Genomic DNA, 16,649 nt, shown 5'->3' with positions numbered 1-16,649 from the left:
ATTCTTTCATGAAAAGTCAATTATTATCGAATAGTAATTAAGTTATTTATCATAAAGATGAAAGACTTATGGCCATGTTTACTTTTCATCAACCATGTAATGCCAATAAGAGGATATCATTTACCCATGTCTCGGGTCATGAATTCCACTATTGTGAATGCCGCTACATACTGCAAAAGTCATACATCCAACACACCTTGCATAGTCCACAATCCACTCAGGATTTTGGTATGTCACACTATGAATGTCACAAGCGAATAGATCAATGAACGGATTTAGGATCTAATCTACTTGGGTCCTATCCGATGTACTGTCAGTCTAGTCAGTTACTTCTATGTCATCTGATAACTGACTAAACTATGCTCTAATACCAAGCATAAAACACCCTCCACCCGACCCAATCAATTAAATTTGAGTATTGGGTGTTACTTCTTAAAATAAATGTAACCTAGACTTCTCTATTCGTCTATGTACTAAACGAGTAGTGACATTATAAAATTTTCTAGTTCTTTTACTTTGAAATACCTCGTTTTACTTATTATGGATAACTCATTGTACAATCTTCATTTTATTAAATACATAATTAGAGCACTATAACTTCTGTGCAGACATTAACATCACCATAAGGCCTTCTTTATAAACTTTGGCATTAATGTATATCTTTATGGCTCTTTACATATCTGTCTCATTATGCTTTCCTCTTTCATTCATTTTGTATCTGTATGCATATCAGCACGAACTATTGTTGCATGTAAAATACTAATGCAATTGTGCAAGTGTAAACGTCATTCAAGTAATAAAGTGATAAGTAAGTATCGTCTCCATAGGGATCGAAAATTGGTAAAAAGCTGATTAAGTTATTATAATACCTATTAACTACACTAAATAGATGGAAATACTTTTAAACTGAATAAGAAGTTGGTATAATGAATTAATATAATTTAATGCTAAAAATTGAAAATTGATATGACAAATAAAATGTAGTGGCAAATTACAGAGAAAAGTAAGAGTAATTCTATTATTAAATGAACAGGGCTGGAATTATTCAGGTGAAATGCTCATATCAAAATAATGTCATGGCAAAAGATTGTCTAATCAACTACTCAGAGATTACTACTGTAACCTGCCTCTTTCGATAGCTAGATTTAAGCTAGAAATCTATGTTACTGTATATCTACAAAACTTTGGATTAATAACTGCAATGAACGATCTTCTCTGTACAATTCACAACATCTATGTCTAAGTGCCTATGAAAAGGTTAATTTTGAAAAGATTGTCTAATTTAGTTCATAGGTGGAAAAGTAAACATCAAACACTACAGCAAAACAGGTTTTTAACGGCGTTTTTTGGGGCCTATAGCGGCGCTTTTACAAACGCCACAAAAAACGCCGCTAAAGGCAACGCCGCTAACATTTTGTGGCGTTTATGAAAAAAAACGCCGCTAAAAGTCATGACACAAACGCCGCTAAAAAACACGACATTTAACGGCGCTTTTTCCACAAACGCCACTAAAAATCATAACCTTTTAAAAAATTATTTTATTTTAATTAAATAATATTTATTTCTATTTTAAATATTATATTATGTTTAATTCTTGAAATTTGAAATTTAAAATCCATACTTTTAAGGATAAATAAAATATATTAATTAAATTAAATTTTCCATTAAAATTTAAACTTCAAAACTAAATATAAAAATTAATGAATTTAAATTTAATATATAACATTGATTCAATATGTAATTTAATACATAAAAATAACACACACAAACAGACAAAGTATTACAATTTCTAAAACCAAATTTATCCTCGTGAGAAAATAATGCCAATTCTTCATCACCTCTCATTAATCAAAGGAAAAAGATAAAAAAAAAAAAGAAGAAGAAACAATATACAACAGAGGGCTGGTTCAAGCTTATGTGAAGCCAAAGTACTGCAATGCCTGCATATAACTTAGAGAATTCCTTTGATGCTTTCAATTCAACCGCCAGAGAATCCAAAACACCGGAACAGAAAGCCAAAGTATGCACCTGTAAGCCAAAGTCAGGCCAATAAGGAAATCACTTATATGACCCTCAAGGCCACATCTGTCAAAGCACATTATCTGATCTCTTTGAATTATGAGATGGAAAGATAAATTTTTAATAATGCCACCATAATGCAAGAATTAGAATTTGTTTCGACAAAAGTCATTGATCATGTTATTAATCATGTGCCTTTGCATGTACAGGCGTTGCATCTAAAACCTACATAGTTTAAATAAAAAATATCACCAAATCCATGGCCTATCCTCAAACAATCTATTATTTAGATATGTAAACAAGTCAAACAGAACTTTTACCATCTCAATGTCATTTTGATAGGTGTAGTAAGACAAGAAGTAAACACAGGAAGGAAATTCAGCACTTTGAGGAAGAGTCTCATGTGCTTCACACGCAGCCAGAAGAATGCAGTCTCTTGAAGATCCAGGGTAGTTAGAAGTGCCACAGTCAAGAAGCTATCAATCAAATTCAAATAAAGAAAAAAAGAAAATCAAATAAGGCTAGAGAAGGAAGACAATGATGTCTATTTGAATAGCACCAGCCAGAAAATATACTAGTGACAAATTGAGGATAGAACGCGAGCAAGTACCTCAATGAAGGCATTAACAACCATTCCTGCAGCAGATAAGGCTAGGGAAGGAAGACAAACAACCATTCCTGCAGCAGAGCAATCAAAAACATATATAGAAGGTGTTTTTAGCCAAGAATCAAGATTGCTGATAGGCAAGGGAATATACTGTGTATAACTCTGCACAGGAAATGTTCAGGCTTAACAAGGAGAAAAATTGGCAAATAGAGCAAAAGAAAAGCAACAAGAATTGATTCCTAACAGTTAAACAAGTGAACATCTTATTAAACAGCCAGATTTCACCATTTGCAGTTGGCTTTGGAACACCATGTCCATTGTAATGAAATAAAACTCTCTAACTTGGCATATCTGCAACATGTATTACAAAGTTTCTTCACTTCATCCACTGTAGGATCAACTTTGACCTTACTGTGAGCCAGGCCATGTTTAATAGAAAGAATTAGATTCTAAACTTGATGGAATAGCCTGTAATGAGACGTGGTATAAGATGGTGTTCAAACCTTGGGCTGCCACTTCTCATATTGATCTCTCAAGTTTTTCCCAATAGTTTCCACTGATTTTTGTGGTGCCATAGAAAAATGGTCTGCAACAATGAAAGAAAGAAAAAGTGGAACATACTAATATCAATGAAGAACATTAGATTGAAAAAAAAATATATATTTTAATCATTTTGCGACCAAAGAATGGATGTTGGATAGAAAATATGATTGAAAACTTATTTTGTGCAAGTACAGCACTAGGATTCCAACTTTTTCCTCCTTGGCAACCAATAAAGGAAGGCCAGTACAAGGGTTGTATATAGAAACAATAAATAGATAAGCATCCCTGAGACTGCATGCAAAATACAGCAAAAGTTTCAAATTAGTAATTATAATTTTGAGTGTTTAAAAATTTGTATAATCTATCAGATTTCTTAATTCAAAATTATCAATCATATTCAATATATTGAATCAATAAATTATTTGTGCGATGACTGTAGCCTTTTTTAAGATAATTTATTCTATTTTCACATATTTTAAGAGTCATGAGTATTACCTTATAGTATTTTATTTGGCCACTATTTTTATTTTTTTAATTAAATAGAGAAGTGTTTATTAATTATACATATGCATATTTTACAATAAAAATATAATATGTCAGACTCCACACTTGTTATCATTTTAATATTTACTGATTGTTTAACTAAATACATTATGATAATCGATGAGTAAAAAATGATTTTATTAAATTATTATAATTTCATGAAAAATTTAATACTAAAAAATGTAATATAATGAAATTTGCTATTCAAGTGATGGAAATTAACTAATTAGATCTGCTATTAACTAATTAGATCAAGTGATGAGTGATAAAGTGATTCGAATATATTTTTGTATTGATGAGATATATTACCTAATTAGATCTGCTATTCAAGTGATGGAAATTAACCTCGCGATCAAAACGACCTTGCCTGAGAAGTGCAGGATCTAACAAATCTCTACAATTTGTAGCAGCCGAAAATATAACACCTTGCCAATATCAAACCCATCAAGCTCTATTAGTAGCTGATTCAAAGTAGTTTCCCACTCCTGAGTGGCTGCATTATACAGGTGATCTATTGTTTCCTTGAAAATCCCTTGACGTCTGATCAGATAGAAAGAAAGAGAGAAAATCATTTACATATGATCTTAAAGACAGCTATGCTTTTCTCCTCTCCACTAAATTCATCTATAGTTATCTTCCTACTCATAATTGCAATGATAATTGGTCTGTAAAAGGCTGGTACAAGTTACTAATATCACATGTAATTCTAGTTCATGGTTGTTATAATGGTATTATACAAGTCAAAAAATAACTTTGCTCATGTAATGATGAAAATGCCCCATCCAAGTCTTGTTCAATGTTCAATATAAAAAATCAAGATAGAAAAATAGCAGGCAAAATTTCTTTGATGCATGAACAATATAAGCAAAGATGGGAACATACTGGAGTTTCACTCATAGCCTTGTGAACCAGATCCTTCAGAATGGAATGAGTCTGAAAAATGTAACAAATGAAATCAATCCAATTTGAAGCATCACTCTATGACCAACATGATCTCTAGCAAACCGAGACCTTAATAGCAATTAAAAATTATCAACATTTTTTATGTAAGACAACTAAATAGAAGAGGATAGCAAGTATGTAAGACAACTAAATAGAAGAAGATTGCAAGAATCTTGATACTTGAAAGAAAAAAAAATGTTTTTTAAGAATCACAACTGAACTGATGCTGAAAGAAAAAGAAAACCAGATGACCTTGGTATGCAAAATTGAATATGACAGATATACCATTTTTTCTAAAATTTACTTTCATATCGCATCAACAGCAGCCTCAGCTAGACCTCTGATAGTAACTAAAGTAGATTCAATCAAACGATGAGATCCTTGTTCAGGAGCTATTAAATGTGGTTGATAGCCATCAGCTTCAGTAATAAGCTTCCTAAATTCTCCATTGATAGTTGTCTGTCAAATTGCAACCTTTTCAAAGCAGCAGGAAGTTGGTTGTCGAAAACATTGTAAACCTTATCACCACCAGTATGCCTGTGAACAACATTGAAAGTCAAGACAAAATCTCTAACAAAATTGGAAAAAATTGAATGATGTTAAAGACAGGTGTATTAAGGAAGGTAAAATAAGACGTGATACATACACCTCATCTAAATGTTCTCTGAAATTTTGATCAAAAAGATGGCAAATCTCCATAATTGTGTACAACTTCCTCTGTATAAGCATCTCAATCATCAGTAATTCCTAAAGAGCTTATAACTAATAATCAACTGAAAGTGGAATAGCCAAAGATATTGAGAACAAAAATTCAATAGTGTTTGTTCAATGTGGTTATCCCATTCGACCGACCAAAGTCCCAAAGGCAGTTTATGGGTCCTATATATGAATAATGTTTATGTTTGACTTAACTTTTAACACCAAAAAGAATCAATTAACGGAAACAAGAAAGGAGGAGATGAGATCGAGCCAGATCTTGGAATACCTTCAGGGATTGTGAGAAGAGGCTGAGAAGAGCAATCGCAAAGGCAAGGTGGGCAAGTGTTGGAAGTGTGGCTGAAGGCTACTAATCCTTCCATGAAATGCCAATAGACAGAACCCCACCTTCAACGCCGGCGTCTGGTTCACCACCATCTCTTCTATCTCAGAGCCCCACCTTCAACACCGCCGTCTGGTTCACTGCCATCACTTCTATCTCAGAGTCTAACTGGAAACCAAATCAAGACTGCTGCTGGAGAGTTTCTTGATTGAAAAGAGAAACGGAGGGGTGAGATTAGGGGTGTTTTGAGGATATCGATTTTAGGGGAAAAAATTAGGGGTTTTAGAGGGGGGAAATTTCGGAATAAGACCGCGCCTTTTTTGAGATGATTTTTTTGTGACATTTTTATAAAAAACGCTGTTATTGTTAATGTTTTGCTGCGTTTTTTATAAAAACGCTACAAAAAATCATTCCATTTTAAATAAAACGATACCGTTTTTTTTTACTAAAAGTTTTTTATTTTATTTGTTAAAAATTATTAGTTAAATAATTTTATAAAATATTTATTATTACTATTTTTTATAAATTGGTTTTTATAAATAAAAAATTAAGTACTCTGAAAATAAATATCGTGTATTTTAATAAGAAAACAAATAATTAAATGGCTGTAATTAATTATTAAGTTAAAATTATCTAATGTAAGCAATCAATCTCTCACATATCAAATTTCTATTAAAGATTGAGACGTTAATCATAATTTTATATTATTCTTTTCCGATCTAATCTCCATTTCATTAGAGATATTTCTTCCTAACTAAAATATAACTACTTTGCTAGAATTCGATGTGGAATGATTTTAGTTTTTGTATTTCATTTTTATTTGTTATAATCTGGTCCTATCCAAAATAGATAGTTACCTATCCATATCAATGATTTGTTGCTTTTTTTATTTATTTATCAATATTTTTTTTAAATCTAATATTTAAATATATCAAATGGTTTAGATTAAATATTTTTAAATATAAAAGTATTAATTGATTGTAAAAAATTTAATCATTTAACAAAACTTAAGTAAACCTTAAATCCTAAACCATTTAATATATATAAAGTTTATCTATTATCTCTTAAATAATTTAAACTATAATCATAATTTTAATATATTAAAATTAATATTATCTTTTTTTACAATTATATACGTAATTATTTAATATATAAATTAAAAAATACTAATTAATCTAAATCCTAAATCCCTAGCCCCTAACCCCTAAACCTTAAACTATAAAACATAAACCTTAACCCCTAAACCTTAAACCCCAACCCCTTAAAACATAAACCCTAACCTTTAACCTATAAACCATAAACCATAATCCCTAAACCCATAATCCATAAACCTTACAATAGTAACTCATAAACATTAAACCCTTAACCATATACCATAAACCCTAAACTATAATGATAATTAATTCAATATTTTAAAATTAATAATATTTTAAAATTAACACTGTCTCTTTTACAATTATATAAGAAAATATTTAACATATAAATTAAAAAACAATTAGTTATATACCAAAAATCTTTAAAATTATTTTAAATAATAGTATTTTAATTTTTTCATATTTGTGGCGCTTTTTAAAAAACGCCGCTAATGCTGAAGGTGTACTTATAGCGGCGTTTCTTAAAAAAATGCCGCTAATACTCGATCTTTAGCGGCGATTTTAAAAAGCGCCGCTAAAGCCACTAAATTCTCAATACAAAACGATGGCGTTTTACAAAATTAATTTGCGACGTTTTCTAAAAAGCGCCGCTAAAGGTGTACATATTGCGGCGTTTTTAAAAAAGCGCCGCTAATACTCAATCTTTAGCGGCGTTTTTAAAAAGCGCCGCTAAAGCCACCAAAGGCTCAATACAAAACGACGGCATTGTGTTAATTTTTTTGCGGCGTTTTTTAAAAAACGCCGCTAAAGATCAAGCATTAGCAGCATTTTCTAAAAAGTGCTGCTAAAGGTATACATATAGCGGCGTTTTTAAAAAGCGCCGCTAATGCTCGCTCTTTATTGGCGTTTTTTATTCAAATGCTGCTAAAAACGCCGCTAAAAACCTGTTTTGCTGTAGTGAGATTTAAACCATTCATCAACATTTAAAAAAGTTTGAATCATAGAAACCAGGAAAACTAAAGGCAGAGCTACAGGATTTCTCGCCACACTCCAGCTTCTCTTTTATCTTTCGATCATTCGTGAATCCATGATAGATGTGTCTTCCCTTTCTTCACATATGTATTCTACTCTCTGTAGCTACTACCCTTTCTTTCTTTAAAATTCTCCAATGGAGTTTTTCTGTGTAGAAAGAGGATTATTGTCACCAGTCTCTTTCTCCCACAAATTCTCTTCCCTTTTTTTTCTTCTCTCTCCTCCTTTTATTGGGTAGATTCGACCCTCCTCAGCACACATTTTTCATTCCTTTTTTCAGGTTGGTTTTTCTGGTACATGTCCAGTTGGCTGAGAGTGACGTGGATAGAATGCTGAGTCATTTTCCCAGAATTGCGATGGCAATTCTATTGGCAATCAATCTTGCCAATTTCCACGGCAATGTTTCACTTCCCTTATTTTCCCTTTTCATCTTCTTGCTCTTCCTACACCTGTATTCAGACAAAGCCACAACTTTCCTCCTCAAGTGATAAAAGTAACAAATAATGACCAATGTAACACAATCCAATATTTGTTATGCAATGTTCAAAAATTATCCTAAAAATGCAAATAGATTCACTTAATTTCAAAAAATTAATTCCATCTAGAGGCCTTAAATATAACTCTTTTCAAGAGTTATCAACTGCCACTCGCTTGGTGTAGCCTTAGCATTGTCTCTCAGCACATTCATTACTATCAACCCTTACAATCAGAAGCATCTATAATAAGTTCATAAGAACTTAGTGAGACATTTCCATATATTCATCCATTATTTCCTATTAAACTTTAAATGTTGCACCTTCCTATACTTCTTGGTGAGTACTTGCCAAAATTAGCTTTTCTTATAATAATCTTTTACTTACCTTACCCTCTTTAATACTCCGAAAGCATTCTTACCTTAGTTGATAATGTTCAACTTACTTGTGGGCTCGTGCTCAAGACGTACTTTTTATTTCACCTTTCATTCTAATGAACAAGTTAGACTTCCTCCACTTTCAGCACAAAATGTTCCTCATCAGTCCTTTATTCTCTCAAGCTTGTTGGTTGCACTTTCATTTAAAGTTCGCTCAATCAGCACTGTCTTCGAAATATTACCACGAACGCTAATTTTTTAGGCTGCGCCATGAAGGCCTACTCCTCCCTTGTCATAGATATCCACAGAAGTCTTCCTTTGACATAGATCACCATAAAGGCATCCTTGCACAATATATAGATAACCACAAAGGCGTCCACATAACATCAAATAGCTGCAAAGGCATCTACATAACATCAGATAGCCACAAGGGCATCCACACAACATCAGTTAGCTACGAAGGTGTCCACTTCACTTAGATAGCCACGAACTCATCAGGATCTATTCATTTAACTCATTATTCCTTTCACTTTATATACCAGATTCACTAAACAAAGCTTTGTCCTATTTGCTTTCTCAAACTAAATAAATCTGTTCTTCAGCAGCATAACATACAGAGTCACAATTTCTTACCTCAACAGGGGCATCTCTGAGCTTCACCACCCTAGTCTGAGAATACTTTCTTAGGAAGTAAGGGAACAGTGCCCATCACTTACCCAGTTACTCAGGTATTCTTTTCTTTGTTCTAGTGGATGTTCGACATATGTATTGATCCATGTGATTTACTAGTTAGATCCATTAAACCTGTAAAGACTTGTATATGAAAACACTTACGGGACTCACCTTTGGGTCTCAACTCATCCATTATCCTTATTCATTTCATCATACCTGATGGTGTAACAAGTCACGCTTTGGTGCATTGCGCCTTCTTGGCGGCTACTCATTATTTGAGTCTCCTCAATGCCTTACTAGGTGTTCTCTTCTATATTAGTTATGTATCTACGTATATGTTAAGAGCTTTAGTAGGGTGGGTAACATCTTATTACTCAGGGTTTGCCTATACGTCTAGCCTTATACTTAACCAATAAGAGTTTTCCTATCTTTTTTTGGTTTTCCTCTCCCAATGAGAGAGATAAGATATCTTCTTGTCTTAAACACTTTGACTTGTCCCTTGAATTTATTAGGACTCAACAAACGTCACGTCAGTCAATTAGTGGTCTTATCCAAATCTTCTCGATTCCAAGAAACTAATCAAGTGTTTTCCTTTGGTTCTTAACTATTTAGTTCATATCCAGTTAAGCTTTAACCATTGTTTCCTTATAATCTAATCGGATCAAGGCCATCGTTTTCGAATACTCTCTATTGCTGACATAAGCTTTCCACCTAAGGTTCCATTTCTTATAACGAATTTTGCCCAAACTATGCACACCAACCAAAGGCTCCTAGGGAGAATCCCTCCTTTTAGGGCTTACTATGTCATTACCCTAATGTTCGCCAACATTAAGGTGTCACAGACGCACTCACAATGGTTCTTATCTTTATAGTAGCTTAAACACCATTCACTTCTAACTCATCTTATCTGACCCATTTTTTGAACAGTATTTGGATTCTAAGATTTCGCCAGACAGAATCTTACAATTATGGGGCTCAATCAACACCTTAAATGTTTTCTAACCCTTTGTGGCACTTTTACGTATAATAGGGTATTAGATGACACTATACATATTTGGTTATTCCCTTTTTCTTTGTATAATAATGCTTTTATGTGGTTGGATTTACAGTCGGTGTAAAAGTGTTCTTACAGATCTTTAAGTCGTTTCTAGCATGGAAAAAGCTATCGCATTGTATTGTGACAAGGGTACAATAATAACTAACACTAAAGAGACCAGAAACCACAAATGAACAAAACACATTTATAGGAAATATCACATTATACAAGAGGCGACAACAGATGAAATAGTGGATGTAGTCAAATTGTATTAGAGGACAACCTTGTAGATCCATTTACTAAGATTTTGGTGGCTAGGAGTTTTTAGAGAAACATGTAGAAGCTCTAAGAATGGGAAACGTGACTCATCTACTCTACTAGGGCAAGTGGGAGACTGTTGGGATCTAGTGCCTTTAATGGAGTGATTACATCTATATTTTATTGTATTTTCAAACAAATCGATTTTAAATAAAAGCTCTTTCATTATTATTATATTTTGTATTATGTCCTTAAATGGTTTTTACACGCTAAGCAAAATGAAAGCAAATATTGGCTCATTGGTTATTTAATGTTTAAACTAATACAAAGCGACCCTTCATGGATGGATCCTAGTGTTAGAAGATACCTTATATTAGTAGATAATCTAAACACGAATTTAGTCTTAATTGAAATTGAGCAAGCCAATTAAAAGACTAATATGTCTATCAAGCCCACATAAGGGAGATAACTCAAGATAAGTGTCAAAAGTAACATACTTTAACCTCATTCCTAGTGCATTTTTGGGAGATTATGTGGTGTGAATTATATACTCCTAACCGTTTATACTTATGTTTTAGCCATCCATTTAACTTTTCACCTCTTTTAGCCCTTAAACTTACGTTGTTTGTCAAATCATCCCAAAATAAATGGAAAAGTTAATGTCTGTTAACTTCGCTGATGTGGCATCATGTGGATGCAATAACAACAATTATTTTTTAAAATTTTAAAAAATTTAAATAAAAACTATTTTTAAAAAATTAAAAATTATAACATATATATTTTTAAAATTTTTAATTTTAAAAAATTAATTACTCACTAATGGATATACACGTGTACTGCCACATGGATGCCATATTAGCAAAATTAGCAAATATTAACTTTTTATCCATTTTAACGTGATTTGACCAACAGTGTAAAATTAAAAATTAAAAAAAAAACTAAAAATTAAAGATTAATTATTTTTTTAAATTAGATGATGAAATAAATTATTATACCATATATTTATTTACATTGAAAACTTTTTTGTCATCAATTCATATACTGCATATAACATTTGCATAATGTAAAGCTTATTTCGTAATATTATTAAATTTATCGTTTCTGAACCAAATATTGAATAAATGTCCGATGCTTACTCAGGTGAAACACATGTGACCAAATTTAAATTAACAAGTAATCTTAATTAATAAATTCTACTGACTAAAACATGAACAACACTCTTTCGATATTTGAATATTGTAAATTAAATTCTAATGAATGGCAGATTGAAATAAAAAATTTAATATTTTACTAACAAATGAAAAGTAAATTATTTCGTAGCCAACATTATCCAAGTGTCAACCTAAGATTTAAAAAAAAAAGAATATTCATGAAAAGACGCCATAAAATTAATTAATTCGGAACAGCGGAAACAGGCAAATTCTGTTGACATTGTAAATTAATAATTGTAAAACCGTAAACATTTTATTATATACAAATGTAAAAGCGAAAGGACAAGAAGCAAACAGAAACCAGCTGAGCTCAAATTTTCTAGCTACAATGCTAAAAAAGCTTCAAGCTGGTTCCTTCAAACCTATAACAAAGGCAGAAAAAAATAACCTATTTATATATAACCCAAAAAGATAAAAAGTTGCAGGAGAATCCGGGGATCTGTGCTGTGGATCATCCCTCTGGTAAAAATCTCCTCGTAGGGCAATATTTCTTAATTTTAAACTTATGTCTAATCAAGCTTGATTGACCAGGGCATTAGCGTCAATGAAAGTTCCATGAAAGCCGTATGGAACTCTTGAAGGTAATTTAATTGAAGCTTCCAACTGTAAATTCATGGCGTTCACAATCTGGAGTTCTGATTTCCATGTCTTCTCATCGTGAACAAAAGAAAGAATGTATCCATCATCTTCAACTGATTCAGGGTTGTCGTCTCGAGGCAGGAAAAAGGGTTCCCCACCATATCTTTTGTCACCGTAGATATGCTTTTTTACCTCCCCGGTGAAAAGATCTACCTTGGCAAATCCCGACACTTTCGGCCATGGTTCGGCAATGGCGAGATAAGCGTACCTTGTCTTCCTTCCAAGCCGGTTCTTGTTCACCATCCCAGCTTCCAAGTTCACTTGCTCGGATTCTGAGATTATTGGGCGGCGCGTGGACTCGCCTGTCTTTAAGTTAAGCCTGATTTCAGAGAGTACGCTCTTTAAATTCTCGTCGGATTCGTTGAAAATGGAGTCGGGAGGCGTCATGCAGGATCCGATCACCACAACTTCATTCGATTCAGGCTCCTCCCAAGCGTTCCATAGATGAAAACAGAAAGTATCAGGAGATTCCACCCATATGATATCATTTGAATCACTTGCATACTTTGAAAGAATCCCGAACCGAGACTTTTTGTTCTGGTCGTAAATCACAGGAGAACCTCCGGTTATCATTTCTTGTAGCTTGAACACCACTTGCTGATCAGGTATCACTACAAAGTTCTCAGTGATGGCAAAATCATGCATCATAGTCGGCACCGGAAGAGGAATCTCAACGTCGGGGGATTTAGTACCTTCAGGTGAAAACTTGAAATACTTCAAGTAGGGCTTTTGGACAACGTCGTAACTCAAAGCAAAGAGTTCCTTGGAAAGAGGGTCGATTTTGGGATGCGCAATCATTGTTGATTTAAGTTGATCATCAAAGTTGTATCTCCCAACTGTTTCCAAGTCACCCGAGGAAGTGACACGCACGTGGTAAGGAATATCATCTTCGGACATAGCAAGAAGCCGGTTATTGAAATAGACTAAACCAGCATTAGCTACACCAGTGCCTTTCGTGTGATCGACGAGGCCGAAAAGGCCTCTCGCATAAAACAGTAAAAGTCTAGCAATCCCTGAGTGACCATGTAGTTCACCGATTGCTTTAGGGAAAATAGGGCGGCCTAGTTCTTTTTCCTGTCGAAGTCTTTGCGTTTCGGTAAACCGACAAGCGTAGCTAGCGTTTCCATTATCGATGGAAACAGCATGTATCATGCCGTCACCGTCGAACAAGTGATGGCCAGAGACGGGCTCGAATAAAGGGTTGGCACCGTTGCGGAGGTAAACGCCGTTGATGTAAGAAGGGATGGCGCCGGCGACGGGTAGAGATTGCTTGGCAGGCTGCTCGGGGACAGGAGCAAAGTTTCCTGAGATTTGCACACGTGGGTCAGCGGTTTTAGGAAGTGGGTGGTGAAGGTCGCGTGAGAGCAAGGCGTTTTCAGCCATATCAATGGCCATGGATGCAGCTCTTTGGAGGAGATTCCACTGTGGCTGTTGTTTGGGTTTTGAATTTACAGAGGTGTCATGTAACTGTGAGGGAAGTAAGGGGGTTTGGTATGGTTGTTCGGGAAAATGAAGAACCGAAGGAGAGTGTAAAGCTGAGCGAATAGTGTTGCTGCTTCTCCTGTAGGGATTCCTTTTCTTCCAGGAGATGGATGTGTGAGAGAAGCCGAAACCTAGTGATGAATTTGAGGAAATAGGTTGGGAAATCGGGGTTTTGGCCCAATTACCCATGGAAGTAGCCATTTTAGGTTTTACGAGGGAAGATTTGTGGCTGCTGCTTGTGTTTATGGTGATTTTGAGGGAGGGAGTTTCTTCAGCTTTGTGCTTGTGTGTTGGGGGGTTTTGATGGAGAGAAAGCGAGGCCTTGGGGGAAAAGAAGAGAAAATGGGGGAGAATATAAATAGAGTTGGCGGTGGGGATTGACTAAATCGAGCGAGACGGAAAAAATTGTACGAAATAGCGAGCCATATTTTTTTTCATTTAATGTTATAATTTTAGAATTTTTATATTGAAAAAATTAAATTAAAATAAAAATTATAAAATATAGAATGGAATTATTAATAATACTATTAAAAAATAAAAGATAATATATCTATTTCATATAAATTTTTTATCAGAAGAGTGAGAATTGATTGTAAGGGATGTCCACCTCATACATCTAAGATGACCACGTCACCGTGCAACAGTTGTGACTGTTAATTTTCTAACATTTTTATTGAGTATGAGGTAAGTTATGGAGGAGAAGGGGGGGTGTCTCAATCACAAACCAAAAAGCATCCCCGAGAAATTTGCTTGACAAAAGAGAGTTGGTATTGGATGGTCCCAAAATTAGGAACCAATGAGATTATGAGAGTGGAAGGCAGTGTGTTTTGCTTTTCTCTTGAGTAAAAAAATCAAGTCAGGTCAGTACATTGTTGACACTAACCCATTTCCCGGTAAAAAATAGGAGCCCTAGATTGAGTTTTTTCATTTTTCCTCAAAAAATAGATAAAATAATTTTTATAATCAATTTATATATTTAAAAATTAATATAATTAATAAAATAATTAGATAATAATACCTAATATATGTATTTTGTACTAATATATACATCAATTTTAACAATAAAAAAATTATAATAAAAAATTAAATTATTTTTTATTCTAATTTACAATGATTAATTTACTATTTTCAAAAATAAATTTACATTTTTAATTGTTGTTTCCCAACTTTAACTCTTTTTTCTCTTTTTGCTATTTTTCATTTATATAAAAAGAAGTCTAACTCCGCGTTCAACCCTCATCATCGACTGTGCACTCCACCGACGTTGCTTTTATCTCTCCACTGGTTTTCATCCCAGAAATTTTTCCTTCTCACAAATATTTTATATTCTTATAAATTTAATTTCATGATTTGCGATGCATAATCATCACACATACATTAAACTATTGGAGTCTCTTAAACTGTTTTTATTTGGTTGCCATATTTAAATCGGGTCGGCCCTTACTTGTCTTTCCTCAATCCAATAATTTTTATTAAGGATAATCTTCTGACACTGCAGACATAACCCTCCTGTAGTCACAAAATTCTCTGCAGTCAGAACCAGCCGACCCACCCATTACATTCCGTGTGGATAATTACAAATTTAACTCGTAACTAAGAAAAAAGGTAAATCAACTTAGTGTTATTAAGGGGAAATATTTAATTAAGTATATGAATTTTATTCACCATTAATATATAATAATATAAAATAGGGAAAACTAATAAAACAGTAACTTTTATTTCCATCATATTACATTTTAGTCATTTATGTTTAAAATGTTACGTTTTAGTCACTTACGTTAACTTGTTTTAACATTTTAGTCATTGAGCTATTAATTTTTGTTAACGTATAACGGTAAGCTTACATGGTACGTTAAATCATCATTTTAAACAAAAATTTTAGGTTAAATTTTATAATTGGTCATCATATTTATTTTTTTTATTTTGAGCAATTTAATTTTTTTCTTTTATGTTCTTTTACCTTTTCTTTTTTTTTTCGTTATTTTCCATTCTCTTTTACTTCTCCATCTATTTTCCTCCCTTCTCCATCTCTTTTAACATAAAAGAAAAAAATTAAATTGCTCAAAAAAATATAGGGACCAATTGTATAATTTAACCTAAATTTTTGTTTGAAATGATGATTTAATGTGCCACATTAACTTACCGTTATACCGTTAACGATAATTAATGCTCAGTGACTAAAATTCTATAACACGATAATGCAAGTGACTAAAATGTAACATTTCAAACATAAGTGACTAAAATGTAATTTAGGATAAACAAAAATGACTATTTTAATAGTTTACCTTGTAAAGTATTATTATTGAAAAAAAAAATAGAAAACTTGTAAATAATTAATAATTTTATTTAAAAATAGTGAAATATTAATTAATTATATATATACTGAAATCTTAAACTCTAAAGTCAAAATTTTAAAATCATAAACTCAAGAATCTAAACTTTAATTTCAATAATTATTAATATTTATTATTAATATTTTATAATTAATTAATTTTTAATAATATTTAAATAAAAGTAGTAGTATTTACAAATAAGTTCTCTAATTTTTTTATTTTATTTAATAATAAGGTTTCATGTTATTATTAATTGATTGTGCATGAGACTAACATGTTGTTACTTCAAATTTTTTATTATTAAATTGGGATTTTCACTTATTAATCAATTGATTTTAAATTGAATGTC

At 32.6% G+C, this 16,649-nt stretch overlaps 2 protein-coding genes across 35 annotated transcripts; both read right to left on the bottom strand.

Moving 5' to 3' along the window:
* Positions 1 to 1,691: 1,691 nt before the first annotated feature.
* Positions 1,692 to 6,052, bottom strand: LOC107936182 (uncharacterized). Of its 34 annotated transcripts, none has more exons than XR_005928768.1 (10): positions 5,640 to 6,047; positions 5,301 to 5,371; positions 4,959 to 5,191; positions 4,595 to 4,645; positions 4,022 to 4,252; positions 3,130 to 3,212; positions 2,912 to 3,037; positions 2,630 to 2,697; positions 2,340 to 2,495; positions 1,692 to 2,028 (listed from the first exon to the last, which is right to left on the bottom strand). XR_005928768.1 is itself a non-coding variant. In XM_016868863.2 (4 exons), the coding sequence occupies exons 2-4, from the start codon at positions 2,693 to 2,695 to the stop codon at positions 1,849 to 1,851; spliced, it is 402 nt and encodes a 133-aa protein (XP_016724352.2). In that variant the 5' UTR covers positions 2,696 to 3,037; positions 3,130 to 3,460; the 3' UTR covers positions 1,692 to 1,848. The 34 variants fall into 34 exon arrangements, 2 of the variants coding, with proteins under 2 accessions (XP_016724352.2, XP_040971797.1); XR_005928752.1 differs by having other exon boundaries at positions 3,130 to 3,460; positions 4,940 to 5,191; positions 5,640 to 6,025; XR_005928760.1 differs by having other exon boundaries at positions 2,912 to 2,977; positions 3,130 to 3,460; positions 4,940 to 5,191; positions 5,303 to 5,371; positions 5,640 to 6,025.
* Positions 6,053 to 12,073: 6,021 nt separating this feature from the next.
* Positions 12,074 to 14,311, bottom strand: LOC107936154 (9-cis-epoxycarotenoid dioxygenase NCED2, chloroplastic). Its single transcript, XM_016868825.2, has one exon. It carries the CDS (start codon positions 14,166 to 14,168, stop codon positions 12,360 to 12,362), a length of 1,809 nt encoding a protein of 602 aa, XP_016724314.1. The 5' UTR covers positions 14,169 to 14,311; the 3' UTR covers positions 12,074 to 12,359.
* Between the last annotated feature and the right edge of the window lie 2,338 nt (positions 14,312 to 16,649).

This window comes from Gossypium hirsutum, chromosome A06, assembly GCF_007990345.1.
Source record: "Gossypium hirsutum isolate 1008001.06 chromosome A06, Gossypium_hirsutum_v2.1, whole genome shotgun sequence".
NCBI classification, from domain to species: Eukaryota; Viridiplantae; Streptophyta; class Magnoliopsida; order Malvales; family Malvaceae; genus Gossypium; species Gossypium hirsutum.
Note: the sequence above shows the minus strand (reverse complement) of the source record. Positions and strands in the feature narration are given on the sequence as shown.